Below are 27,661 nucleotides of genomic sequence, written 5' to 3'. Positions count from 1 at the left end.
GAATCCTCTCCATTAAAAACCCAGCACACATAAACACGGCCAGATGGGTTCCTAAAAGATTTCTTAGAACTTCTTCTCTGCTTGGAGCTGAATACACAACGACGGTTCGGAGTTCTCGTACAATATGAATCATCAGAACTCTAGTTAAATTGGAGACATTGTTTTGGCAGGCCTGAAAATGGTGAACAGATGTACTGATTTTGTGACAAATGGTTGTGAAATGAGGCTTTGGCTAGGCCTGATGTCTTGCTTAAGGGGATAACACATGAGCAAAATGGATTTAAATCATGCATAATAAAGATTTCAATAGGAATTGAATTTGATATTTGTTTGTTAAATCAATTCTAAATGACCCGCACTGAACTCTACATGGCAATTTTCCCCAAATTATCATATTCATTTTTCATTTATTGGATCTAACTGTATTTAATCAATTAAAATGTTGTTTATTTGAAGCATTTCTATTTGTTTGGTCTTTACCCAAAAATGTGTTACTAAGAAACATTGGAGCACTTACAGTGGAGTGGAGAACCTTAGCTGCTGAGAGTCTGACTCTAGGTCCCTCTTATCTCCATGTCCCTCTAATGCCCCTCTTCTCCTCTCTTCTTCTCCTCTCCTCTCCCCTTCTATTCTCTTCTCCTTCTCTCCTCTTCTATCCCTCCTCAGGTTCCTACATGATGGTGGACTCCTCCCAGCACGACGCCGGAGAGAAGGCCCGCATCCAGCTGCCAGTAATGAAGGAAAACGACACCCACTGTATTGACTTCAACTACTTATTGTACACCCAAGATGGCTCCAGCCCCGGGACGCTGAACATCCTGGTGAAGGTCAACAAAGGTCCCATGGCTAATCCCATCTGGAATGTGACCAGCTACACCGGGAAGGAATGGCTCCGCGCTGAGCTGGCCGTCAGTACCTTCTGGCCCAACGAGTATCAGGTACACAGAGCCACTACGTCGCTCCATTACCTATCCATCTGGGTCCGTTTGTATGAGACGTCTCAGAGTAGGGTTGCTGATTTAGGATCAGTTTTGACTTTTAGATCACAATAAATAAGATTACATGGACAGTGGGGGGGTTGATCCTAGATCAGCTCTCCTACATTTGATACATACGGACCAAGGCCTCTGTAGCACTGATATGGAGATGGACCTACTGGCTGTATATCTATTGGCTGTATATCTATTGGCTGTATATCTGTTGTTCACCGGTTCACTGGACTTTGTTGGGGCTCGATGATCTTTAAGCCGAGAAGGAATTGTAATTTTCTTCACCGCTTGCAATTAGATTCTCAAATTAGTCAGGGTCCAGAAAAGGATATTATTAAAGACTATAAATTATAGAAGTTTAATTATTCAAATCATTATTATTGAGAGGGCATGGGCAATGAGCTGATTCCATATAAATAGGGATTAATTTGCGCATATTCGCATTTTTCAAATGCCACGTTGATTGTGATGCGTCTAATCGTGAAAGTAGGCAAATCCATAGTTCTCCAAATGTCACCTGGATCATTGAATTTATTTCTTGTTTATCATGGTCTCCTTCTTTACGGCCAATTCATTTTGCTCTGTTTTGGACAATAAAACTGCAAAGCTAATTGTATTGTATAACGTCATCATGCATGGTCATGCAACATGACGAGAAAATGGTGGTTCATTTCACAGGTCAGTACTTTTTTTTCCCCCCCGGTGTAAATTAGGGAGTGATAGCAAGTCACTGAAGATCATTAAACCTTCCTCGCAGTCAGATTTACAGCCGATAAGAAAGGGCTCTCAAGTAGCCAGTTCTGTAATGAGAATGGATGGTTAAGGAGGAGATGGACAGGAAGACCTACAGCCCCTCTCTGCCCTTGTGTTCCCCAACCCAGGACGGGGGTCTTAAAACACACATACATGCACGCACGCACGCACACACTCACGCACATACACACGCGAGACAGTGGTCGTTTGTGCGCTGGTAATGAGGCCTTGTCTTAGCAATGTGGTCGAGTGGAGCTGGACCGTGGATCTTTGTCTAAGACTTTTGGGGAAGGCGGCTAGGCTAGGCCACTGATTTATCGGTCTTGAGCCGGGACTCAGGAGTGGAGACTGGGGCACAAATGCAATGTGTGAGGCTGTGTACGCCAGAGGGGCCTGGTAGGATAGCTGCATATCACTCTGCGCCATCTAAAGCCGGCCTGACAACCCAAACCTCCCACCCCTAAGTATGGGTTCTCAGTGAGGAATTTCTGGGTGACAACCCAAACTGCCCCGAGCTATACCTCTGAAAGGCTGTAACACAGGAACAAGGTTGATAGCCTGGTTCTTTATCCTCAGAGTCCTGCTAATAGCTGCTGCTGTCGTTGCTGCAGCCTGTAACATAAGTGGAGGCAGGTTTTTATTTCCCCAGCAATGTTCAGAGTTGTTTTTTTTTCACAACCCTGGAGGCACGCCAGGTCCACCATGCGAGATGGCTACATTGGCTGTAAATGACTAAAAACGGATTTGAAATATTCAGAATGCATGTTGATTGATGAGAGCGGAGACTTTGAAAGCTAAAGACATTGGTCTAGATTCGGTGCCAGATACTTTGTGGATATCAAATTACCATGTAGTAGCTAGTGTACTCTCTCCCCTCGCCGCCTCTCCCTCTCTCTCCTTCCTTTTGCACTTCAGATACTTTATTTATCCGCCTTTTTGCAATGGGATTTGATTCAATAAGCTCGCCTCCCTTTCTTTCTCTGCCAATGCCGTATTTGTAAGTATTTCATTAGCATTTTTGCTGCCTCCTTTTCTCTCTGTATGGTTAATGAGACCCGTGGCCTGTCATGTCACTAATTGGAAGGAATGAATGATTCAGTACTCTTGTCAACACGTGTCATCTTGGAGTGATAGGGAATTTTAAGTGGGTGATGCTTATTATTCTAATCAGATATTTGGTTTCGTAGTATCCTTTGCCAGTGGTGCCAGAGCTAGAGTTGTAAAGGCCTTCTGACATGCTGTCACGCTGACAATGGCTAGTGTAATTGGACACCTGTGTTTCCATATGCCTCAGTGAGGACACTTCGCTGTAATACCAGAACGGTAGTATTCGTGTGAGATGAAATAGAAACGTAAGCATCAGTGTGTAACGGTTATGAAATGGTTTATTTGCTAAAGTATTTTTTTTGTAAAGTAGGTGTACTTACATTGGCGTGAGCTATTAGTGACGTGAGTGAATGAGTGAGTGAGTGAGTAAGATGAAAAAGGTTTGGCCACAGGTGTGCGCTTGTCTTTGTTTCATTATAGTTGGCTGCCTCTGCTGGTCACGAGCAGTCATTACACATGTAGTCTCTTCAAACTGTAGTTACAGAACTGCACACATGTAGATTTTCCATTTATTCCATCAATACGATTTATTAAAAGGCATCAGAATGCGTTCATCATCAATTCACTCGCCCATCAATTGTGTATATGTTTCAGTGATGATTCATAACTCTATTGCCAATATTTGCAATGTCAGCGTACTCAAAGTTGACCACATTCAGGTAAAACAAGTTATTTTTAATCGTAGGCCAGAGATCATCATCCCATTGTTCCTCCCCTGCTGAACGGCATTTTGTGTCTCCCACTGAGCTGCTGTCTCCCAAAAGGTGTGCTGGGAAAAGGCCTTGTCTGAATAGATCCCTTCATAGAGACCTGGCAGCCCCAGTCCGCCCCATCCCCGATCCCCTGCAGAGGCCGGAGCAAGCTTAGACATCTTAGCCTGTAAATAAGTCTGTACACGCAGGGGATTAGGCATCATTTGAGAGAGCAGAGCATTATAATTAATAGCCTCTGATATCAGAGGGGAGAAGCTAATGAAGCGCTAGGACCAGTGCCGGCATGTCTCTTCGTCCTTCGCGCTCTCGCTCTCTCTGTTTTTCTCTGCCTGTTTCTCTCTCTCTCTCTCTCTCTCTCTCTGAGGCTGCTGCTCATTTGACCTTTGTCTGCATTTCTCCAAATCCACATCACCGTGAAGCCCAGGATTGGTGTATTTGTCACCTTTGATTGGAGGGATAACCCCAGACACCTGGTCATGGTGTGTAAATATTGGTCTCTTACTATATTTAAATCATGTGATTTCGCATTTATGATAGTTCTTCACTTCTGGCATGCGCAATGAAATAAATGAATTAGGACTGATTGAATGTGTCAGACTGAATGTTTAATGAAATGTTAGAGGTGAGATGACATACTCTCTGGAGATTGTTAAACGTTGAACAGAGTGTAGCAGCTGAGCACACATTGGTGAAGCAGTCATACATGCATGATTTACATGTGTCAATAGACTATTTATTTGTGTGTCTCTTCAGACAGTTCAGACTAATTGCCATGGATATGAGACGTTTTTACTCCAGTAGACGCTGTTTTTTTTTTATGCTGCAGCTGACAATTTGAAAGTAAACATGCGGTCTCCTCTTTGTCCTGGGGGTAAGGGCACTGACCTACGTGGTCTTAGCTGCTGTCCAGAACCCTCAGCCGTCAACTCTAGTTGTCTTTAAGGGGGATCTTAGAGGAACTATGGTGTCATGGAGGGGGTCTGGGCTGGAATGGCACTGAGGGGCCCGTAGGACCCAAGTGATTTATTCACAATCAGGTGTTTACTCTTTAGCTCAAGACCAAATTGGTGTGTGGATTTAACCAATCAAGACTGTTAAAACAATTAGGGCTCAGACTGGTAGGCTTTTCCACGCTAGAGATGTGTGTCTGTGTGTGAGCCTCTTTTAATTAATGGAGTGACAACTGAGGACTTAAAGGAGTGTGAGTCACTAGGAGTGTGAGAGAGGGCAAGCCAGTTCCTGTAGCACTCCTTGTTGTGTACACTTGGTGTGGGTGGGGGTTGGTTTGTTCAAATGTGTGTGTGTGTGTGTGTGTATAGGGAAGGGAGGAGTTGTGGGGGAGGGTGGAGGTCTGAAGGCTGAGGGCTGGCATTTCTTGTCAAGGTCGTTCCATTTCCTCTCGTCAACGCTGTTCCCCCCCCCCGCTGCACATATTTTGGCCCAACGCAGACTCATTCCTGACGCTCTGACTACTTCTGAACCTATAGATGGCCTGCAGAAGATCGGAATGGGGGGGCAAATCAAGCATTGAGGTCTTTGTTTAGCCCGGAATATTTCCATCTGCGTCGTGAGGTGTGATGATTATGACCCCTGCGTGTGCGATCCTGAGAAATGACCACGGCGCTGCTCTCAGCACTTCTCTGCACTGAAGGAAACAAATGACAAGGAGGCTCTTCGAAGGCACAGCCTGACAAAGAGCTAGAATGTCTCTCCTTTGTTCAGAGCTTTGACTGTGTGTGTACGTGAATACAGCCCTCCTGTTGAGTAGAAATCACAGGTATTATCATTAATGGTCCGTATTTCACCTGTTGGAAGGTGGTGACTGTGCCACATTGACTTAAATTGAATTCTTGCACAGAGGGCTTTTTCCAGCCGGAGCAGAGCTACGCAATCCATCCATTAGAGTCATTTAATCAGTGTTAATGACACAGTCTTAAGATGATTAACGTGATTAGAGCCACACTCGCAATGGATTTTAGAGTCTAATTCTTATTGAAGTAGAAATGAGCCTGGGCCCTTTTGAAAGATTTGTTTGCTCTTCCGTTGTGGTCAGTGTTGGCGACTTATTCTGGTGGATATCCTACCCCTGGTTTGGCGGTTTGATGACTCGGTCAGGAATTTGCTTCCCGTTCCTACCAGGTTGAACATCTACCCTCACCACAGGCGTCTACCCTCCCTCTCATCACACTTCAGGCTCGACCTCTCCAAGTGCAATTGCTCTGATTTGGCCCCGGCCATTGATCTGAATACGGAATCAATCAGCGTTAATAAGAGAGAGTGTCAGTATCTACCTCAAAACATGCTTCCATTTTCCTGAAGCCCCTTACCTCAGTATTGTCCGGGCTCTCTGCCGTATTAAAGTAAAGTACAGCGTAATGGCCGTTTATGGAGATTGCTCCTCTGCCGGCATGCAGCGGGTGAAATGATAGATTGAAATTGATCGCTCAAAGCTGAGAGATTACTCTTCAACTGAGAGGGATGCACCTCCTATGAACCGCCCTGTGAGGAATCATGGGAGGGAGTCTGAAGCCAGAATATATTGCTTCTAATGGGCCATCCTGGAAGAGAGCGAGAGCCTTCGCAGCACTGCACATCACATCGGAGCCCTGAAAACAGGTTACTGCATCTTTCTTTAAAAGCAAACATTTCGGCACACATCTCCCCCATAGACATGATGAACGACGTCTCCCGGGCTGCTCCCAAGGAAATAAAAGGCTTTTTCTCTCTCGTCACATTTGTATCAATTGTGGTATTTTTTTTGACAGTGTTTACTCTGTGACTGCTGTGGTAATGATCAGCGGAATAAATGCAGATGGGAGATGGGAGGGAGGGGGGTGTAGATCCTCCAGGAGAATGCCTCTCCTCCTCTCCTAGCCAGGCCTCTCTGTGACAGGTGAAGTGATAAGAGAGCAGCAAATACAGCCCCCCCCCCCCCCCATAAGGTGGGTGATGTGATGAGTGGGTGCCTGGCAAGAGAGAGGGGGTGTTTTTGTGTGTGTGTGTGTATGCGCGCGCAAGCACATGTTTGCATCTCTGACAGTGTTTTCTGTATATTTCCAAGTCACGGTCGTAGTTTGCCTCGATGATTGGGTCGCATGTTTTGATGTTCCTGAGACATGTCTGCGTTGGTTGCGTGTATGTTGAAATTCTAATCAATGGATTGCATTTTTCAGTTTTTTTAGAGAAAGGGGTAGAAAAAAATGCTTTATGATTCCCCCCCCACCCTCTCGCGCACACACACACACACACACACACACACACACACACACACACACACACACACACACACACACACACACACACACACACACACACACACACACACACACACACACCCCTATACCAGCTGGTAGGGCAGGAGTTGCTGACATCATGGTCATTTGAGCAGCTCATGCAGGCTCCAGCCCAGCTGCAGTCTCTGCCTGGCCGTCCGTCCCTGATTCTGTCCCTGCATGTCTCCATGTGAGGCTCCAGCAGACAGGAAACCCTTCTCTACGTCCATCTGCCACCCCCTCCTAGACCACAGAGCTCCTCTCCTTCCCTCTCCTCCTCTAGCCAAGACCTGCTGGTCCAAAGCGCTACCCAGCGTTCAGCCTCTGAAAGGTAACCTCAGTGCTCTAGACATTGAGTTGGGTTCGTTGTATTTCAGATTTCAGAGACATTTAGTACTCTCTGTATTTACTGACTGTTTATGGAGACATTTTGGATAAATTAACTTCCAGTTAACTTTATCTCAGTATGACTTGGATTGCTGATGAAACTCCTCAGTTCCTCAAATCAAAATGGAGTAAACAAAGATGAACCAACAATTTGGATATATCCGCTGTGAGCGTTTTTTATTCCATTGGCTGTCATCCTCAGCCTGTGCTGTGAACATGTCAGTATTTTCTCCTCCCCCGGAGGAGAGCAGTGTATTATTTTTAAAGAGCTGTCAGGGGGCTGATGCTGAGTTCACTCTGTGAGCCTACTGGCTTGTGGCTTGGTGACATCAGGGCTAGTCTGTCGCAGCTAGCTCGGTTAAGATAATTGCACCAGCACAGTGTGTCACAGCGGAGTTTTTTCTTCTTTTTTTTATCTCAACTTGTTTGTTCAATTTTCAATGATAGCCAACCTTTTCTCTTTACTGTCACAACTGAAAATTGCAATTGGTAGTTCCAGAAGGGCCACTCTTTCACCTTTTCCCTCCAAGAGTATTATGAGTTGTTGTTCATCTGTGTTGTACGACCAGGCTCTAATAAGATCATGTTATTACGTTATTGTGGGGAAAATCTGGTAATCGAATACAGTACATCTGTCCATTTTCACTCGTTGTGGAAAAGCGATATAGAATGGGGGGTTGGGAGCATGGCAGATTCCCGTGACTGCCCTGACTGCACTGCTCGCTTAAAGATTTATACCATAATCCTCTCATTGGAGTTATCGCAAGTGCTGGCTTAAGATTTGTTTAGCAAATGTCGTATGCATTAAGAGAGAGATCACTTAAAAGGATATGAATCTCAGCTAAAAGCAAAATACCATCATTAAGCTAGAGCTCGGCGGCAGCTGGCACAAACTATTATTGTAAATGTTTATTCTGTCTCTCTCTTTTCCTGCTGAAAGGCATGTTTAGAATGCAATTCGGGGGATCAGGATTCAGCTGTAAAGTGTCCTTAGATCCCACAGTAGATTTAGCAAATTGTGAAGTCTAAGAAAGGTGAATTAAAGGTTGTGTTCAGTGGAAAACAAAGTGCATGAGGTTTGAGGGTTATTTTCTATAATCAGCTTCAAGGGGAGGCACATCCTTTTAAATTGACCACTTATAGCTAAATGTAAATCTGTTCTCCCGTTGCCCCTCTAACACTGTGACACACTTACAGTGCCTTCAGAAAGTATTCATACCCCTTGATTTATTCCACATTTTGTTGTTACGGTCTGAATTCAAAATGTATTAAATCAATTGTTTTCTCTCATCTACACACAATACCCCATAAATATCAAATGTACATAAGTATTAACGCCCATCAGTCAATACATGTTAGAATCACCTTTGGCAGCGATTACAGCTGTGAGTCTTTCTGGATAAGTCTCCAAGAGCTTTGCACACCTGGATTGAATAATATTTGCACATTTTTGAAAATATTTCAAGCTCTGTCAAGTTGGTTGTTGATCATTGCTAGACAGCCATTTTCAAGTCTTGACATAGATTTTCAATCCGATTTTAAGTCAAAACTGTAACTAGGCTACTCAGGAACATTGAATGTCGTCTTGGTAAACAACTCCAGTGTATAGTTGGCCTTGTGTTTTAAGGTATTGTCCTGCTGAAAGGTGAAAGGTCTCCCAGTGTCAGTTGGAAAGCAGACTGAATCAGGTTTTCCTCTAGTATTTTGCCTGTGCTTAGCTCTATTCCATTTATTTTTTATAAAAAAAACTCCCTAGTCCTTGCCAATGACAACCATACCCGATGACAAGCAGCTACCACCATGCTTGAAAATATGAAGAGTGGTACTCAGTGTTGTGTTTGCCCCAAACTTAACACTTTGTATTCAGGACATAAATTACATTTATTTAGCAAATTATTAGCAGTTTTACTTTAGTGCCTTATTGCAAACAGAATGCATTTTTTTTTTAAATATTTGTATTTTGTAAGGCTTTCTTCTTTTCACTCTGTCATTTAGGTTAGTGTTGTGGAGTAACTATAATGTTGTTGATCCATCCTCAGTTTTCTCCTATCACAGCCATTAAACTCTGTAACTGTTTTAAAGTCACCATTGTCCTCATGGTGAAATCCCTGACTGGTTTCCTTCCTCTCCGGCAACTGAGTTAGGAAGTCTTTTTAGTGACTGGGTGAATTGATACAACATCCAAAGTGTAGTTAATAACTTCACCATGCTCAAAGGGATATTCAATGTCTGCTTTAGTTTTTTTACCCATCTACCAATCAGTGCCTTTTCTTTGCGAGGCATTGGAAAACCTCCCTGGTCTTTGGGGTTGAATCTGTGTTTGAAATTCACTGATCGACTGAGGGACCTTACAGATAATTGTATGTGTGGGGTACATAGATGAGGTTGTCATTCAAAAATCATGTTAAACACAATTATTGTACACAGAGTGAGTCCATGCAACTTATTATGTGACTTGCTAAGCAAATCTTTACTCCTGAATTTATTTTGGTTTGCCATAAGAATGGGGTTGAATACTTATTGACTCAAGACATTTCAGCTTTTCATTTGGCATTAATCTCAAAAGAATTCTAAGAACATAATTCCACTTTGACATTATGGGGTATTGTGTGTACCAAATCTAAATGTAATCCATTTTCAATTCAGGTGTGAATTGAAAATGTCAAAAGGTGTGAATACTTTCTGAAGGCACTGTATATGGTTACATGGCTACAGCACATTGCAGTTTAGGGGTGGCAGGTAGCCTAGTGGTTAGCGCGTCAAGCCAGTAAGCGAAAGGTTTCTGGATCAAATCCCCGACCGGACAAGGTACATCTGTCGTTCTGCCCCTGAACAAGGCAGATAACCCACTGTTCCCCGGTAGGCTGTCATTGTAAATAAGAATGTGTTCTTAACTGACTTGCCTAGTTAAATGAAGGTTGAACGTGTCCAGAGTAGTAAAAACCATGTAAACCAGTTGGATGTATACTAAGTGCAGATTAGGTCGATGGACAACATTTTTTAGTAAGAAGCTGGGTATATTCCAAAAAGTATCCAGATTTTTCTGTGAGTGTGCAACTGTCCATAATTTGCCAGAGGCCTAAGAGGCCCAACCATCAATTTGTATTGATGGATGAAAGCAGAGGGCCATTGAGCCCCAGTCTCCACAGCAGGCCCTGTAAGTGCTCTGATTAGCATGACGTCCTCAGTACTGTAATCACCGCTCTGACAGCCTGATGTGGGGGCAGCTATGGACAACTGCAATGTACTGTAGCCATGTACGCATATAGCCTGCTATCCCCACACAAAGGTATAACCCTGGGGTTGACATTGTATGTCTACCTATTAAGGCTGAACCGTATGTTCTGCCCACACAATTGGTTCGTTTTTTCCCCCCCTCTTTGTGTGCAAGACTCTGACTGAGGGTAAGGGACAAAAACTTAACAGGAAAGTATTTTTAGATGGTCATTATTTCCCACTGTGTGGAATTTTAGTTTAAACGTTTTCCGTGGTTACGATATGGCATCTGCTAATTCAATAACCATCCAGAGGAAATTTCAAATTTTTGTAAAGAGTCTGATTTTCTTTCTCAGTGTTAAACATTTTAACTTAATGAAATCAATGTTTTTATATAAGTACTTTTCTTCTAAAAGCTTTCACTTGCATTTTGCTTTGTGTTAGAATTCAACCTCAACATTGTTTGCCTCATGGCACCAAATAAGTGACTTGACTTACTTTAAAAGAAGTGAAAAGGGGAAAAACATCCCACCTCACGTTGAAATCATGCTGCTGTGACAATCACAAGCCACACATTTAATTTTTTTTACAGAATGATATCGACTGTTGATTTATTTATATTCCCCCTTCACTTTTTTATCTGGAGAATATGATTTCTGTCCCAGTTTACGATCACATCCCATGGCACCATAAAGTGCCCACAGCAGATATACCAAACGGCTGCCTGTTGGAACCTGCCAGTGTCTTGGGCAGAATGATGACGCATTAGGGATCGATCTGTGAAAATTTGATGGAAATGAGTGTTGTAAACATCCTGCCCCCCCCCCCCCCCTCCTCTCTGGCAGGTCATATTTGAGGCGGAGGTCTCTGACGGGAAGACAGGCTTCATTGCGATTGATGACATCCAGGTTTTGAGCTATCCATGTGGTAAGTCATTACACCGGCAGTAATTACCAGACACTACTGCATTGCTGCTGATGGATTTTTTTTGTTGCTTTGCAAATTAAGATACGTAAGGTGACACTGTGATTGAGGGGAAAGGTGAAGTGAGCAAGTTTTGCTGCTGGAAGACAATAGAGTGGGCTGACCTGCATTTGAAAACATCAGTGACTGTCGGCAGAGGATGGAATAAATAAATACATTAATAAATGAATCAGCCGTGTAATAAAGGATAATTGTGCTCTCTCAGCATGGCTTTCTGGGTTGTAATAGCTGGCTTCCACCCACTTCAGCACAATGAAGTACTTTAACTTTCAAAAATCCCTGGCTTCCCGATGACCTGACAATTAAATATACCGTAGTAGTGTTTTAAAAATGTTTTTACCCAGAGACCATTTTACAAAGACACAGTGAAAGCATGTTTCCGACAGCTTCCACAGATGCCAAGATTCTGAGACGTCATTGGAAATCAACTTTTCTTTATGTAGTGAGTGAGTGTGTCCACAGTTGTTTGCTCTGTATTCACTCGTACACATCAAAAGGGCCCAAACTGAAAATTGTAATATTTCGATTTTTCCCTCACTTCCGTTTTGTCTAGAATAATTTGGATTAGTCTATCCAGGATGATAAAGGATTAGATTAAATAATGGAAAGGCATCCCAATTAGGAGCACCAGCAACCACAGGGGGTAGGGATTTCACCTTCACTGATGAGGTCTACTAACTAGGAATGTAATCCTTTTGAACAGTGTAGTCAACCTTTTGTGACAGTTAATTATAAAGGGTGGGTGAAATGGCTGGTTTAGGGACACTGGACCCTTTGAGGACTAGACTGGTCCAGTCCAGTGTGTCCAGCCATGCGTCTTCTCCCGCTACCTCCTCCTAGGCTGCATCCCAAACGGCACCCTATTCCCTACGTAGTGCACTACTTTTGACCAGGGCCAAATGTAGTGAATAGGGTGCCGTTTGAGATACAGCCCTAGCCTCCACAGTAGCAGCATTCATTTAAATTGACAGCTGCATCCAGAGAAATGCTCTGAGCAGTGAGCAGTACTGAGCACTAGCCACCCCTCATTTGGCAGCGGGGTAAGTGGATTGATTCAGGGGACCGATACATCCCACGCTAATTTGGAGCTAATCTGCTAATGCCGTCGCTCCAGAGGGTAATTTCAGTTGGATTTAACAATAATAATTATCCCTCGGTCTCAAACATTTACCCATTTATTACTTTGGAGAAACCCATTTGAGTTTTTTAAGGAGTGTTAAGTATTTAGTGAGCACTATAGGAAAACAATCATATTCCTAGTAAGTGCATGATCGATCTTCAATAACAAATGCTTCCGATTTGGACAAACCGGTTAAACAGAAAATGTTGTTTTCTTTTGCACTTTCTATGAAACCACTTGGTTCAAAGCGTCTGGCATGACCATATCCTCCTGGTTATCAGTGGCCACTGGCTCTGATCCCTGTCTCAAGAGGAGCTTGTGGCTCTTCAGCGGCAGAGAGGCTAGAATGGATCCCTGACTAAGCGCTGTGTGAAACGAGGGTGTGCTGAACCACCCACCTCTCTAACCACCCATTGCACTGATCGTAATGAACTAGCTAAGCACACGACCTAGCTGACACTGTGATTCTCAGTCTCTATTTTCGCCATCGTCTCCCAGCTACTTACAGTGGGGGAAAAAAGTATTTGATCCCCTGCTGATTTTGTATGTTTGCCCACTTATAAAGAAATGATCAGTCTATAATTTTAATGGTAGGTTTATTTGAACAGTGAGAGACAGAATAACAACAACAAAAATCCAGAAAAACGCATGTCAAAAATGTTATAAAATGATTTGCATTTTAATGAGGGAAATAAGTATTTGACCCCTCTGCAAAACATGACTTAGTACTTGGTGGCAAAACCCTTGTTGGCAATCAGAGGTCAGACGTTTCTTGTAGTTGGCCACCAGGTTTGCACACATCTCAGGAGAGATTTTTTCCTACTCCTCCTTGCAGATCTTCTCCAAGTCATTAAGGTTTCCAGGCTGACGTTTGGCAACTCGAACCTTCAGCTCCCTCCACAGATTTTCTATGGGATTAAGGTCTGGAGACTGGCTAGGCCACTCCAGGACCTTAATGTGCTTCTTCTTGAGCCACTCCTTTGTTGCCTTGGCCGTGTGTTTTGGGTCATTGTCATGCTGGAATATCCATCCACAACCCATTTTCAATGCCCTGGCTGAGGGAAGGATGTTCTCACCCAAGATTTGACGGTACATGGCCCCGTCCACCATCCCTTTGATGCGGTGAAGTTGTCCTGTCCCCTTAACAGAAAAACACCCCCAAAGCATAATGTTTCCACCTCCATGTTTGATGGTGGAGATGGTGTTCTTGGGGTCATAGGCAGCATTCCTCCTCCTCCAAACACAGCGAGTTGAGTTGATGCCAAAGAGCTCCATTTTGGTCTCATCTGACAACAACACTTTCACCAGTTGTCCTCTGAGTCATTCAGATGTTCATTGGCAAACTTCAGACGGGCATGTATATGTATTCTTGAGCAGGGGGACCTTGCGGGCACTGCAGGATTTCAGTCCTTCACGGCGTAGTGTGTTACCAATTGTTTTCTTGGTGACTATGGTCCCAGCTGCCTTGAGATCATTGACAAGATCCTCCCGTGTAGTTCTGGGCTGATTCCTCACCGTTCTCATGATCATTGCAACCCCACGAGGTGAGATCTTGCATGGAGCCCCAGGCCGAGGTAGATTGACAGTTCTTTTGTGTTTCTTCCATTTGCGAATAATCACACCAAATGTTGTCACCTTCTCACCAAGCTGCTTGGCGATGGTCTTTTAGCCCATTCCAGCCTTGTGTAGGTCTACAATCTTGTCCCTGACATCCTTGGAGAGCTCTTTGGTCTTGGCCATGGTGGAGAGTTTGGAATCTGATTGATTGATTGCTTCTGTGGACAGGTGTCTTTTTTACAGGTAACAAGCTGCGGTTAGGAGCACTCTCTTTAAGAGTGTGCTCCTAATCTCAGCTCGTTAACTGTATAAAAGACACCTGGGAGCCAGTAATCTTTCTGATTGAGAGGGGGTCAAATACTTATTTCCCTCATTAAAATGCAAATCAATTTATACAATTTTTGACATGCGTTTTTCTGGATATTATTGTTTTTATTCTGTCTCTCACTGTTCAATAAACCTACCATTAAAATTATAGACTGATCCTTTCTTTATCAGTGGGCAAACGTACAAAATCAGCAGGGGATCAAATACTTTTTCCCCCCACTGTAAATCACTATGGTTGGGACTTTTTTTTTTTTATGGTTCCTCACTAGCCCATTGGATCATCTCACTATTCGATCTCCTCTTCCTCACTTCTCGGCCGCCTCTAGATCTCACACTCGGTAGTGCTCTCTGTCTAAGATTCTGTCTCTTTGTATGTATGGGTTGTGCATAAAATATGCCTAATCAGTTTTTCCGCTGTAGTATACAGGCTAATTTGGGGGAGTACCCTTAGGCTGTGTTTTGAATTCGCTGCTGGATTATAGAACACAATTAAATTCACAATCACTCCAAAACATTCATTAAAAAAAAAACATCTACAGGCAGTGAGTTTTCGTCCTCAAAGTCAAATTGAAGAAAGATAATTGAAGGAATGTTAAATGCAGCATCTTTAAAAACTTACCGAGAGAACACTTGGTGCATCTATACATTGACATAGAAATAGCTAATGTATTCAAAGTATGAAGAGCCAAGCCATCGTTTGACTCGTTAGATAATATGTAACGAGGATCCCTGGATGTTAACAACAGCGGGGAGCCAGACAACCGTTTTGACCACGTGGTCCTGTTGCGTTCAGATAGACTTCTGCTCCTTTTTGTACAATGTTCCTCCTAGTCATGTGAGCTCAGTTACCGCCGGCAGTGCTCTCGACAACCACATGGCATCTGGACTGCCAACCAGCCAAATCACCATGAATAATTTAGCTGTCCAGATCAAAACTTTGCTTGTTAATATTCTCCCTTCCAAATGTCTCTTCTTCCTTTCATCCTTCTCCTCATGTCGGTGCATCTAGGTTTCCTTTTCTTTGATTTGTCTCTGCCCCCTTGGAACACCAGTATCTTTTGATCTGAGGTGCTAGTGCGTATTGTCATAATCCAGGCTGTTCATAGCACTGGTGTGTGTGTTTACCTGTACCATTTCACCCTCTCAGCTCTGGCTGTGTCCGTGTGACAGATGAGGTAGAAGCTAGTAATTAGGACTTGGCTGTCTGACATGGCGAGGAGAGGGAGGTGCTGCATTGATCATGTCGTGTACGTTGCATTTATGACTGCTGTAATTGTTTTCGTTCCCCGTAGATAAATCGCCTCACTTCCTGCGCCTGGGAGATGTGGAAGTCAACGCAGGGCAGAATGCTACCTTCCAGTGCATCGCTACCGGCCGGGATGCCAACAACAACAAACTGTGGCTGCAGGTAGGGACTGGGAGCAGGCAGGGCACGATAACCACTGAACACCAGGACTCATTATTAAACGGTGGGGTCATACTGTTGTTCATGTATCACACCAATAGACAAAAAGTGAGTTCAAAATTCGAATCTATCACTTGGTATATCACTTGGCATTGTGTCTTCAAAACTCAAACACCTCTCTTTACCATCTCAGATACGATACGCTACTCAAGGCAATGCCACATCTCTTTGGGGAAATGTCTATTATGAAAGAATGGAAAATCTATTTTGTCAGCTAGGGCTGCGGGAAAATCACTGTTCAGGTGACTGCATTGTCGAAGCCCCCCCCCCCCCCCCCCCTTCCTCCCCCCTAATGCCTAGGGTGAACTGATAAGGCCCACAGAGATGAAGGGAGAGTGGGATGGAGGGAGAGAAGGAGGTAGGGAGGGAATAAGGGATAACTCCTCTCATGGATGACTGGGTGGGAAAGTGCGAGAGGCGATGTGACCATTTCGGTGCCGGCGGTCGTCGAGGTGAAACTGTAAAAGAGACAGTGCTGTCAACACCAAACTTGTCTGATAACGTTCACCGTGATAAACCCTTAGAGGAAGTGGCGGCTTAACAAACCCATTTATCCCTCTGAGATACACTTTTACACTATGTGTTACTAGCTTGATGCGTCCTTGATGCCATGTTTGTTTTTAAGAAATGACTCCAGATTTGATATGTCTGCCATCATCTTCCTGATAATGTAAACGGCCTTCCGATGAGTGCAAACGCATATGTTTTTTTCCTTGTTTTTATCGTGCAGAGGAGAAATGGGGAGGACATTCCCGTGGCGTCGACTAAGAACATCAACCACAGGCGGTTCGCTGCCTCGTTCAGACTGAAGGAAGTGACTAATCTGGACCAAGACCTTTATCGATGTGTCACCCAATCAGAGAGAGGATCTGGTGTGTCCAATTTCGCCGGACTCATCGTCAGAGGTATTTGTGTCCTCCTCAGATGAACATCCATGCACAGCTGTTTACTACCATATAAATGATTGGTAGCAGCTCTTATTCAAGTCTAAGAGCTGTTAATTGTGGTTTTGGACTCAGTTGCAAAAATTCCACAAATTTCTTCATAAACATTATGCATGAATCAAAGATAAATATGTGAGGGAAAACACAACTAGCATATGTTTATTCAGATGGAGGAGTTTTATTATTAGGATATTCAAATGAGAATCACCAAAGGGAAAATAAATACACAAGTTCTCATGTCATGATGTGTGAAGTCTGCTTGTGGGAATGCTTCTCAGATGGGGTCAGTGGAGAGCGCAGAGAGGCTTGGCGACAGGCCATGCTTCAACAGACACCTCGCAAATCAGCAGACTTCTCTCTCTGAGCTGCTCTGCATATCTCCAGCCACACAGAGAATTAATACAGACAATCGTAGCATCTTCCCAGCTCCTACCTCCGCTCCCAACCCAGAGGAAGGGAGGGACAGTTTTCTTGCATCAGTAAAGCAAATCCTATTGTTAGCGCAGGCCAGAGGGCCCCAGAACCCTGGTGTTAGAAGGGAGTTGAACATTAACTGCACTGACAGGTCCGATATCTCACTGGCGCTTGAAAACTGACATCCTGCTACAGCAATCCGAAAGATGGTAATTTTAAAGGAAATTTTGGGGCCATTGATACAGGCAGCCCATAATGAGAGCTGGCAAGGAGTTGCCCGTTGTCGATTATGGCCTAAGGGTAACAGTTTATTAGTGAGTCCTCTGCCAAAACCGAAGTGACAGAGGATGCTGCCGGCAATTTTGTTCCGCTTTGTAACAAATGAAAATTTAAGTGGCAAATTCCTTTCACCGAAGAACTATTGATCTATGTGTCCCCCAGCGGTGAGGGAAACAACACCAAGCGGAACACAATTCACTTCGTCATGAGGTTTGCGCAGCTCCCAGAGTTCTTTGAGTAATGATGTTGCCCCCTTGCTAGTAGAAACAAAACTTTATTGACAATACTGCTCATTGGAACAGGGCCTAAAACAAACATGCCTGGTGCGCTCCACTTTAACAAATCAAAGGAAAAGCAGCCCGTGAACGGCTTTGATAGTGAGATGTTTCTTACGGCTTATTGAAAGACTTCGGAGTTGACCTTAGGTGCAATTCTCAACATGGTATTTCAATTGTATTTCTTATCCAAGTCTTTATGATTAGGAATCCATGGGAAAAAATGTGCTTCATCTAAAAGGTTCTAGTATGTTGTCTTGTGCATGTGAATGTATGCACAATTGTGTGTGTACACTCTGACTGTTGTGTAGATAGTGTGTGCTGTCATCTCCCCCGGGGTTTGCGTGTGGGTGCCAGTGTGCCACCCTGCCGTAAACAAACTGGCTGATTGGTGGCAGACACAACTGTCAGCTGAGGAGCAGGCTGGGAGATATTTTCTGCTTAAAAGTAGATTCAAACTCAGTACCTGCCAGCTCTTCCCCCACTGAAGAAAGGCTCCTGCTTGACAATCCCAGGCTCAAAGAGAGATTGTTAAACTCTGATGAAGCCTCATAATGATGCCAAAGGAAGAACTTGGAAGGCACACAAGAAAAGAGAAACGCGTCAACACAGGAAAATATTCTAATGATATGAATATGGAACTGGGTTGATTCCAATGCACAGGGGGAACACATTTTAGCAATATTGGTTTAGAATGTATTTTTGTGGTGTGCAAATTTAACCTGAAATGAACTCCAAGCAGTCTGTGGACTGTTTGCTTCTTAACCACAGGGTTTTAAGTGGCAGAATGATTGTGTCACCTTGTAGACGATAGTCTAATACCATCAGCCCAAACAGTGTCTACATGCTGGAAGTAAAGTGGGGGAGACAGGTGGAGGAAGGGATCACTCCTTTGCGTCTTGTAATGCCATCAGTCAGCTGTAGATTGCTGCGTGCACTTTGCTGTTTCAAGGCCTGCCTAGTCGCTGTCATCTTTTGCCTCGGAGCTTATCATTAACTTCAAAATAAGCCAGAGCGGACCTGAACGTTTCCTCCCGCACAAAATGAAGTTGCTGCAGCACACTCGTTTTTTTTCTCTCTCTATACATCTCTCCTTTCTTTTCTCACTCCCCTTCCTCCCCCTACCCCGCTCCGCCTTCTCCTCCTCCCCCCATTTTTTTGATCAAGCTACTGCCTTGGAGATTGTCGACAATTACTATTAGAATGGGCTCCGGGGCTGTGGATGCTTGGGGCTGGGTCAGAGCAGTCAGAGCAGAGCTGCAGGCTGGCCAGTCAGTAGCCTAAGTTGTGCGACGGCACGGCTGATGTTTAGCGGCGCGGCCTGCTGAAGGATGAGAGATGGATGAGACAAGGTTCAAGGAGCAGTAATGCGAGGGCTCTGCGATATCATTCCACACTGTCACCCCACATGTGATGGATGGGCTGCTGGGGAAGAAGCAATATTAGATGATGAAAGATTCATCATCATCTCCCTCCCCTCCCCCCTCTGCCCGCCCGCCACTATCTACCTGCTCAGTCCTACTGTTACTATCATCCTGCCACCGTTATGAAGCCCTAAATGGGGAGAGTCAGTCAGCCTGCCTGCCTAGTACCTGTCATGGAAGGCTGTTAAAACGCCTGCTTGCTAAAGCCTTCTGCATGCATGCTACTGTGCATTTTATTGCAAGCGTATTTATAGTTTTTCAGTCGAAAGAAGCCATTTTGGGTGTCATTTACTCCAGACCTTCTCTGTTATGTTTACGCCGTTTCCTCCGAACGTCTTAATGAAATGAGAACGGTCCTCGCCTACAGGTACAAGTACAAATTAGATTGGCAATTGCCTCTGCATTTAAATGGCTTTTTTCTTCGTTCTATTTTTTTCCGTTGATGGCGTTGGTTTGTTTTCCTGGAAAACTACTTCTAATAAACATCAGTGGTTTCAATAAGGAATTGTTTTGATTAAATCAATTGTGAAGATGCTTCTGGTTCGTTTTAGTTGGAGTCTATAAGCAATCCAGTATTTTGACCCAATGTATTTACCCGGAAACAGGATTTCAGGAATTCAAACATAAAGAAAATACACAGGTCACATTTAACCTCTATGGGCTAGATGGGACGCTTGCGTCCCACCTACTCAACAGCCAGTGTAATCCCGTGGCGCGATATTCAAATACCTTAGAAATGCTATTACTTCAATTTCTCAAACATATGACTATTTTACACCATTTTAAAGACAAGACTCTCGTTAATCTAACCACACTGTCCGATTTCAAAAAGGCTTTACAACGAAAGCAAAACATTAGATTATGTCAGCAGAGTACCCAGCCAGAAATAATCAGACACCCATTTTTCAAGCTAGCATATAATGTCACGTAAACCCAAACCACAGCTAAATGCAGCACTAACCTTTAATGATCTTCATCAGATGACAATCCTAGGACATTATGTTATACAATACATGCATGTTTTGTTCAATCAAGTTCATATTTATATCAAAAACCAGCTTTTTACATTAGCATGTGACTAGCATGTGACTAGCATTCCCACCAAACACTTCCGGTGAATTTACTAAATTACTCACGATAAACGTTCACAAAAAACATAATTATTTTAAGAATTATAGATACAGAACTCCTTTATGCACTCGCTATGTCCGATTTTAAAATAGCTTTTCGGTGAAAGCACATTTTGCAATATTCTGAGTAGATAGCCCGGCCATCACAGGCTAGCTATTTTGACACCCACCAAGTGTGGTACTCACCAAACTCCGATTTACTATTAGAAAAGTTTGATTACCTTTGCTGTTCTTCGTCAGAATGCACTCCCAGGACTTCTACTTCAATAACAAATGTCGGTTTGGTTCCAAATAATCCATAGTTATATCCAAATAGCAGCGTTTTGTTCGTGCGTTCAAGACACTATCCGAAGGGTAAAGAAGGGTGACGCGCCCGATGCATTTCGTGACAAAAAATGTCTAAATATTCCATTACCGTACTTCGAAGCATGTCAACCGCTGTTTAAAATCAATTTTAATGCTATTTTTCTCGTAAAAAAGCGATAATATTCCGACCGGGAGTCGTTGTTTTCGTTCAAAGAGAGAGAAAGTAAACATGGTGTCGGCTCGTGCACGCGCTTCCAGTCTCATTGTCCTCAGATCGACCATTATCCAAATGCGCTAATGTTTTTCAGCCATGGCCTGCAAAGCCACCATTCATCTTTCTGGCGCCTTCTGAGAGCCTATGGGAGCGTTAGAAAATGTCATGTTATGCCAGAGATCCCCTGTTTTGGTTAGAGATGATCAAGAAGGCCATGAAATGGTCAGAGAGAGCGCTTCCTGTTTGGAATCTTCTCAGGTTTTGGCCTGCCAAATGAGTTCTGTTATACTCACAGACACCATTCAAACAGTTTTAGAAACTTTAGGGTGTTTTCTATCCAAATCAAACAATTATATGCATATTCTAGTTACTGGGCAGGAGTAGTAACCAGATTAAATCGGGTACGTTTTTTATCCGGCAATGCAAATACTGCCCCCTATCCCCAACAGGTTTTAAGGGAAAAGTAAAAATATACACGTCACATGCATTTTCATATATGCTTTCTGCTTTTCGTATATGCTTTCTGGCACTAGTATGGTAGGCCACAGTAGTTGTGTCCGTTTCAAATGCTTTTATCTTATTGAATTATGAGAAATTAGATTTTTCAGAGCAGCCCAATCATTTTTGCAGCACGCATCTCATGCACAACTAATGAGACAGAGAGAGATTAATTGGTTTAGAAAACCAGGAAGCAAACACAATTAAAAACTCCTGGGAACTCTCTACAGGGGGAGTGTCCTGGGTTCAGGTATTGTGTGTTCCACAAAGCGAGCACTTCTGGGACGTTATCCACCATCACCACCGTACACGATTCACTAGCTTGTTATAGAGCTACGTCCACCTGGGTATTAATAATGCAAAAGAGCTAAACAATTACTTTCTAATTTATGGTCTTCTGTTGGGGCTTAATTCAAGCAAATAACAATTTGTCTCATGAACACAATGTATATTTGTATGCCCTGCAGGGCTAAACACTAAACAGGTCCTTTTTGTAGATAATTGTTAGGTTCAACAGACAAAAGCATGGGTCACGTCAGATGGGGGCCCTACGAGCCAAATTGTATCCACATTTCAGTCTGAATCAAAGCACTGGATTCCATGTTTATGACTCAGTGTAAGTGCTATTTATACGCTGAGTATACGAACTCTTTCCATTACATAGACTGACCAGGTGATTCCAGGTAAAAGCTATGATTCCTTATTGATGTCACTTGTTAAATCCACTTCAATCAGTGTAGATGAAGGGGAGGAGACGGGTTAAAGAAGGATTTTTAAGACATGGAATGTGTATGCGTGCTATTCAGAGGCTTGTGTCCAGAACTGCAACGCTGCTTGGTTTTTCGTGCTCAACAGTTTCCTGGGTGAATCAAGAATGGTCCGCAACCCAAAGGACAACCAACAAATTTGACACAATTGTGGGAAGCGTTGGAGTCAACATGGGCCAGCATTAGATCATCTGTTTTGTTACTGTCCATATGTAGCTTGTTCAGAAATGGCTGAAGAATTGCAAGATGTAACTGGAGCTAACTCTGGAAATAGCACTGCTGGGTGATTTAAAAAGTCATAGTCAATCGATGAATAATATAATAATACTCTTAGCAAAAATGTTTCTTTAATTTACAATCTGTTGAAACTATGATAATAGAAAGGTTCAGAACCTTTGTGAAACTTCACAGCACACTTGAAAAATATGGCAAATACAAATCAAAACTCGATGGTCTTCAGAGGTCAATGGGAGGGGTTGAGGGTAGCTTAAGGCTTGGACTAAAAACGAACAAAAGATAACTATTGTAAAATATACTGTGTCCGTAAAATGTATATAGTATGTATAAGCTGGAAGTAAAAGCCTAAGCGTTATTGTTCATTAGTTTACTCCAACTAGGGGAGGGGTGGTAGGGTTAGAGGAAAATAATAAAGGAGAATATATCAAAATATTTATATTCTATATACAGTACCATTCAAAAGTTTGGACACCTACTCATTCCAGGGTTTTACTTTATTTTTTACTATTTTCTACATTGCATTCTCTCAACCAGCTTCATGAGGTAGTCATCTAGAATGCATTTCAATTAACAGGTGTGCCTTGTTAAAAGTTAATTTGTGGAATTTCTTTCTTTCTTAATGCTTTTGAGCCAATCAGTTGTGTTGTGACAAGGTAGGGGTGGTATACTGAAGATAGCCCTATTTGGTAAAAGACCAAGTCCATATTATGGCAAGACCAGCTCAAATAAGCTAAGAGAAACGACAGTCCATCATAACTTTAAGACATGAAGGTCAGTCAAAGCGCAAAATTTCAAGAACTTTAAAGTTTCTTCAAGTGCAGTCGCAAAAACCATCAAGCGCTATGATGAAACTGGCTCTCATGAGGACCTCCACAGGAAAGGAAGACTTAGACTTACATCTGCTGCAGAGGATACGTTCATTAAAGTTAACTGCACCTCAGATTGCAACCCAAATAAATGCTTCAGAGTTCAAGTAACAGTCACATTTCAACATCAACTATTCAAAGGAGACTGTGTGAATCAGGCATTCATGGTCAAATTTCTGCAAAGAAACCACAACTAAAGGACACCAATAAGATAAAGAGACTTGCTTGGGCCAAGAAACACGAGCAATGGACATTAGACCGGTGAAAATCTGTCCTTTGAGTCCAAATTTAAGATTTTTGGTTCCAACCGATATGTATTTGTGAGACGCAGAGTAGGTGAATGGATTATCTCTGCATGTGTGGTTCCCACCCTGAAGCATGGAGAAGGAGGAGTGATGGTGTGGGGGTGTTTTGCTGGTGACACTGTAAATTATTTATTTATAATTCAAGGCACACTTAACCAGTATGGCTACAACAGCATTCTGCAGCGATACTCCATCCCATCTGGTTTGCGCTTAGTGGGACTATCATTTGTTTTTCAACAGGACAATAACCCAACACACCTCCAGGCTGTGTAAGGGTTATTTGACCCAGAAGGAGAGTGATGGAGTACTGCATCAGATGACCTGGCCTCCACAATCACCCGACCTCAACCCAATTGAGATGGTTTGGGATGAGTTGGACCGCAGAGTGAAGGAAAAGCAGCCAACAAGTGCTCAGCATATGTGGGAACTCCTTCAAGATTGTTGGAAAAGCATTCCAGGTGAAGCTGGTTGAGAGAATGCCAAGAGTGTGCAAAGCTGTCATCAACGCAAAGGGTGGCTACTTTGAAGAATCTAAAATATATTTTGATTTGTTTAGCACTTTTTTGGTTACTACATGATTCCATATGTGTTGTTTTGATGTCTTCACTGTTATTCAACAATGTAGAAAATAGTAAAAAAAAAGAAAAACCCTTGAATGAGAAGGTGTCCAACCTTTTAACTGGTACTGTATATATTTTTTAAACAATACAAAACATACACATGCAAACGACAGCATACAAATGCACACAAACATCAACGACGTCACACCTGCTCACACCCCCATCTCCAGCGCTCGCATCACTCTCTGCCACATGGCCTCAAACGGCACCATTTTGTTTCTCTCATTTTGTCGCCCACGTACTTTCAACATTTTACCTTTCCATTGTGTTATCGATGGAGGATTGGTTGATTTCCGGTTTTTAAGTCTACATTTTTTCAAGATGATTGATGTGAAAAGTATTGTCCAACTCATCAGGTATCGCACTTCACCCTCATATGCCATGTCTTGAAATATGCAGACAGACGGATTAATATACAGTGCATTCGGAAAGTATTCAAACCCCTTGACTTTTTCCACATTTTTGTTACATAATTGTTTCCCCTCAATCTACACACAATACCCCATAATGACAAAGAAAAAACTTTTTTTTTAAAATGTTTGCAAATGTATTAAAATAAACAGATACCTTATGTAAATAAGTATTCAGACCCTTTGCTAAGACACTCGAAATTGAGCTCAGGTGCATCCTGTTTCTATTGATCATCCTTGAGATGTTTCTATAACTTGATTGGAGTCCACCTGTGGTAAATTCAATTGATTGGACATGATTTGGAAAGGCACACACCTGTCTATATTATATAAGGTCCCACAGTTGACAGTGCATGTCAGAGCAAAAACCAAGCCATGAGGTTGAAGGAATTGTCCGTAGAGCTCTGAGACAGGATTGTGTCAAGGCACAGATCTGGGGAAGGTTACCAAAAATGTCTGCATCATTGAAGGTCCCCAAGAACACAGTGGTCTCCATCATTTTTAAATGGAAGAAGTTTGGAACCACCCTGACTTCCTAGAGCTGGCTGTCCCAGACAGAGTTCCACTGTGGAGATGGGAGAACCTTTCGGAAGGACAACCATCTCTGCAGCACTCCACCAATCAGGCCTTTATGGTAGTTGCCAGACGGAAGCCACTCCTCAGTAAAAGGCACATGACAGACAGCTTGGAGTTTGCCAAAAGGAACCTAAAGGACTCTCAGAACATGAGAAACAAGATTCTCTGGTCTGATGAAACCAAGATTGAACTCTATAGGCTGAATGCCAAGCGACATGTCTGGAGGAAACCTGACACCATCCCTACATTGAAGCATGGTAGTGGCAGCGTCATGCTGTGGGGAGCGCAGCTCAATATTAAAAAGGTGTTCCTAATTTTTGGTACACTCAGTGTACATCTACCACACTTTTTGATCAAACAGATGATTAAGTGGAAGGTAAACAGGTGGACATGAATAAAATGTACCGCAAGCAGAATGTTGAATAGCCGACTTTGTGATGGTAACGTGTGTTCACGAAGATGATATGGGCAGGATGGGTTAGCACCAGTACAGTGACTATCAGATTGGACTTAATGTGATCTCTGAGTATTGCCACTGCTGTTGAATTAGCTTCAACAAATGAGTCGGCCGACAGCCATCTGGCCTGGGAGAAAAGAGAGAGAAGAGGGAAAAGCAGAGGCCTGCATTATGTGCCGAGCCGGAGACCAGCTTCATCTGAGTGCGTTAAACAACGCTCTGTCCTTATGTCTCCTTATCAAATCAAATGTTATTGGTCACATACACATATTTAGCAGATGTTATTGTGGGTGTAGCGAAATGCTTGTAAGAAATGACACACAAAAAAACGAAATACTGCAAAGTTGCTTAGGAGCTAGAAGCAGAGATTCCAGACTGACTGGAAGTGGAACCATCTGGTCGGTCTGAGAGTTTGGTGCCCTCGGACCCATTCTAACTTGAACTTCTTGCTGTTGAATTCATTGGGTGTGTGACGATGACACAAATCTCATTAGATTGATTATCGATTTGGAAAAGAGAGTCCAAATGAGTCATAAAAAAATGTGTTATCCAGACCTTTTAGTTGGATACTTCTGATTGAATAGATACTATGTCGTCTGCAATAAAAACACACAGACACTGGAAGCTTTTGCCAAAAATAGATAATGTCCCTAATAGAAATGCCTTGAAGTATGCTGTGCTAAACCATATTCTCTGTTTCCCGCCTGTCTCCTCCAGAACCCCCGCGGCCTATTGCACCCCCTCAGCTGCTGGGTGTTGGGCCCACCTACCTTCTGATCCAGCTCAATGCCAACTCCATATTTGGGGACGGCCCTATCATTCTGAAGGAGGTGGAGTATCGCATGACATCAGGGAGCTGGATAGAGACCCATGCTGTCAACTCCCCTAACTACAAGCTGTGGCACCTGGACCCAGACACAGAGTACGAGATCCGTGTGCTGCTCACCAGACCAGGGGAGGGGGGCACCGGCCAGTCTGGACCACCTCTCATCACCAGGACCAAGTGTGCCGGTAAGTCTCCATCTCCATCCTTCCTTCCTTTTCTCTCCGTTGTTTTTAATTTTCAATTTTTTTGCTCCCTGTTGCCTCTCTCCGCGTTCCACTGCTCTGTGATATTTGCATACAGATAATTGCCTTGGGCGCTCTTAGAAAACATAATTGGAAAAGCCAGGGAAAATAAACAAGGTTCCTGGTAGAGGTAGTGTCATGGCCGTCACTCACTACGAGTTCCTTTCAGATGTAGGGGGTGTTTGTAAGGAAATAAACTAGCATGCTTTTCAGAACGAACCTTGCCAGTATTTACCCTGGGGTCCATGGATGACAAACCTGAGGAAGGAATTCTCATTCATTTCTGTCGGGCGGCGTGATACACAGTCCTGGGTTGCCATGGCATCTGCATTAAACAGCATATCAACAAGGCGGGGACTATATACAGAAGTTATATGGGGGAGCACGTAGTGGAGCGTTTGTGTACGGAGAAGGAATCTGAAGATGGAAAGTGGTTATTAAGAATAATGCGGAATGTATGCAGTGTTTCATTACTCTGGGCATTGCCTTTCCATCAGCCTGAGACACTATCCATCTATTCCCATGCCTCACCCTCAGATGTGAATAGACCAGCTGTATTCCCAGATTGACATTCAGAGTGGGGACTCTCTGTAGTTTTGTGTTTCCTCTTGGCTACTGTCAGGTTGTGGAGTGAGGTTTTCCAGGGGACATAGTCCAGGTACAGCCCTGTAGTCTGCTCGGGAGGAGATGCCTACTCTATGTCGCTGCTTTCATCCATCACAGCCAATCATATCATTGAATTATGTGCTGCCCATGGAATTGGCAGGAACGCATTATATGTTTGTGGCAATACAGGAAGCGTATATATCAATATCTTCCTCTTCCTTAGTTTGTCCTACATCTCACTGCACGCTCCCACCTAGCAAAATGCATACGGATGTTTTTCCAGTTTCATATTTTGGTGTTCAGACCCTGACATCCACAGCAAAAGGAATCCTTGGTGATTAGGAAGTAATTTGACAGATGTAGGCACCAGGCATC

General features: G+C 43.3%; 1 protein-coding gene across 15 annotated transcripts in view; it reads left to right on the top strand.

Annotated features, from left to right (window-relative positions):
* ptprk (protein tyrosine phosphatase receptor type K) overlaps positions 1-27,661 on the top strand; it is a 156,331-nt gene that overhangs the window by 67,177 nt on the left and 61,493 nt on the right. For all 15 annotated transcript variants that reach the window (XM_082976811.1, XM_082976810.1, XM_082976813.1 and 12 more), the window contains exons 3-7: positions 667-938; positions 11,283-11,364; positions 15,718-15,833; positions 16,621-16,795; positions 26,330-26,623. In XM_082976811.1, the coding sequence (XP_082832937.1) occupies positions 667-938; positions 11,283-11,364; positions 15,718-15,833; positions 16,621-16,795; positions 26,330-26,623 (939 nt within the window). The remainder of the gene's footprint in view (positions 1-666; positions 939-11,282; positions 11,365-15,717; positions 15,834-16,620; positions 16,796-26,329; positions 26,624-27,661) is intronic.

The sequence above is a fragment of the Salmo salar genome, chromosome 06 (assembly GCF_965601325.2).
Source record: "Salmo salar chromosome 06, fSalSal1, whole genome shotgun sequence".
Lineage (NCBI taxonomy): Eukaryota > Metazoa > Chordata > Actinopteri > Salmoniformes > Salmonidae > Salmo > Salmo salar.
The sequence above is the reverse complement of the archived record's forward strand: the minus strand, read 5'-3'. Positions and strand labels throughout refer to the sequence as shown.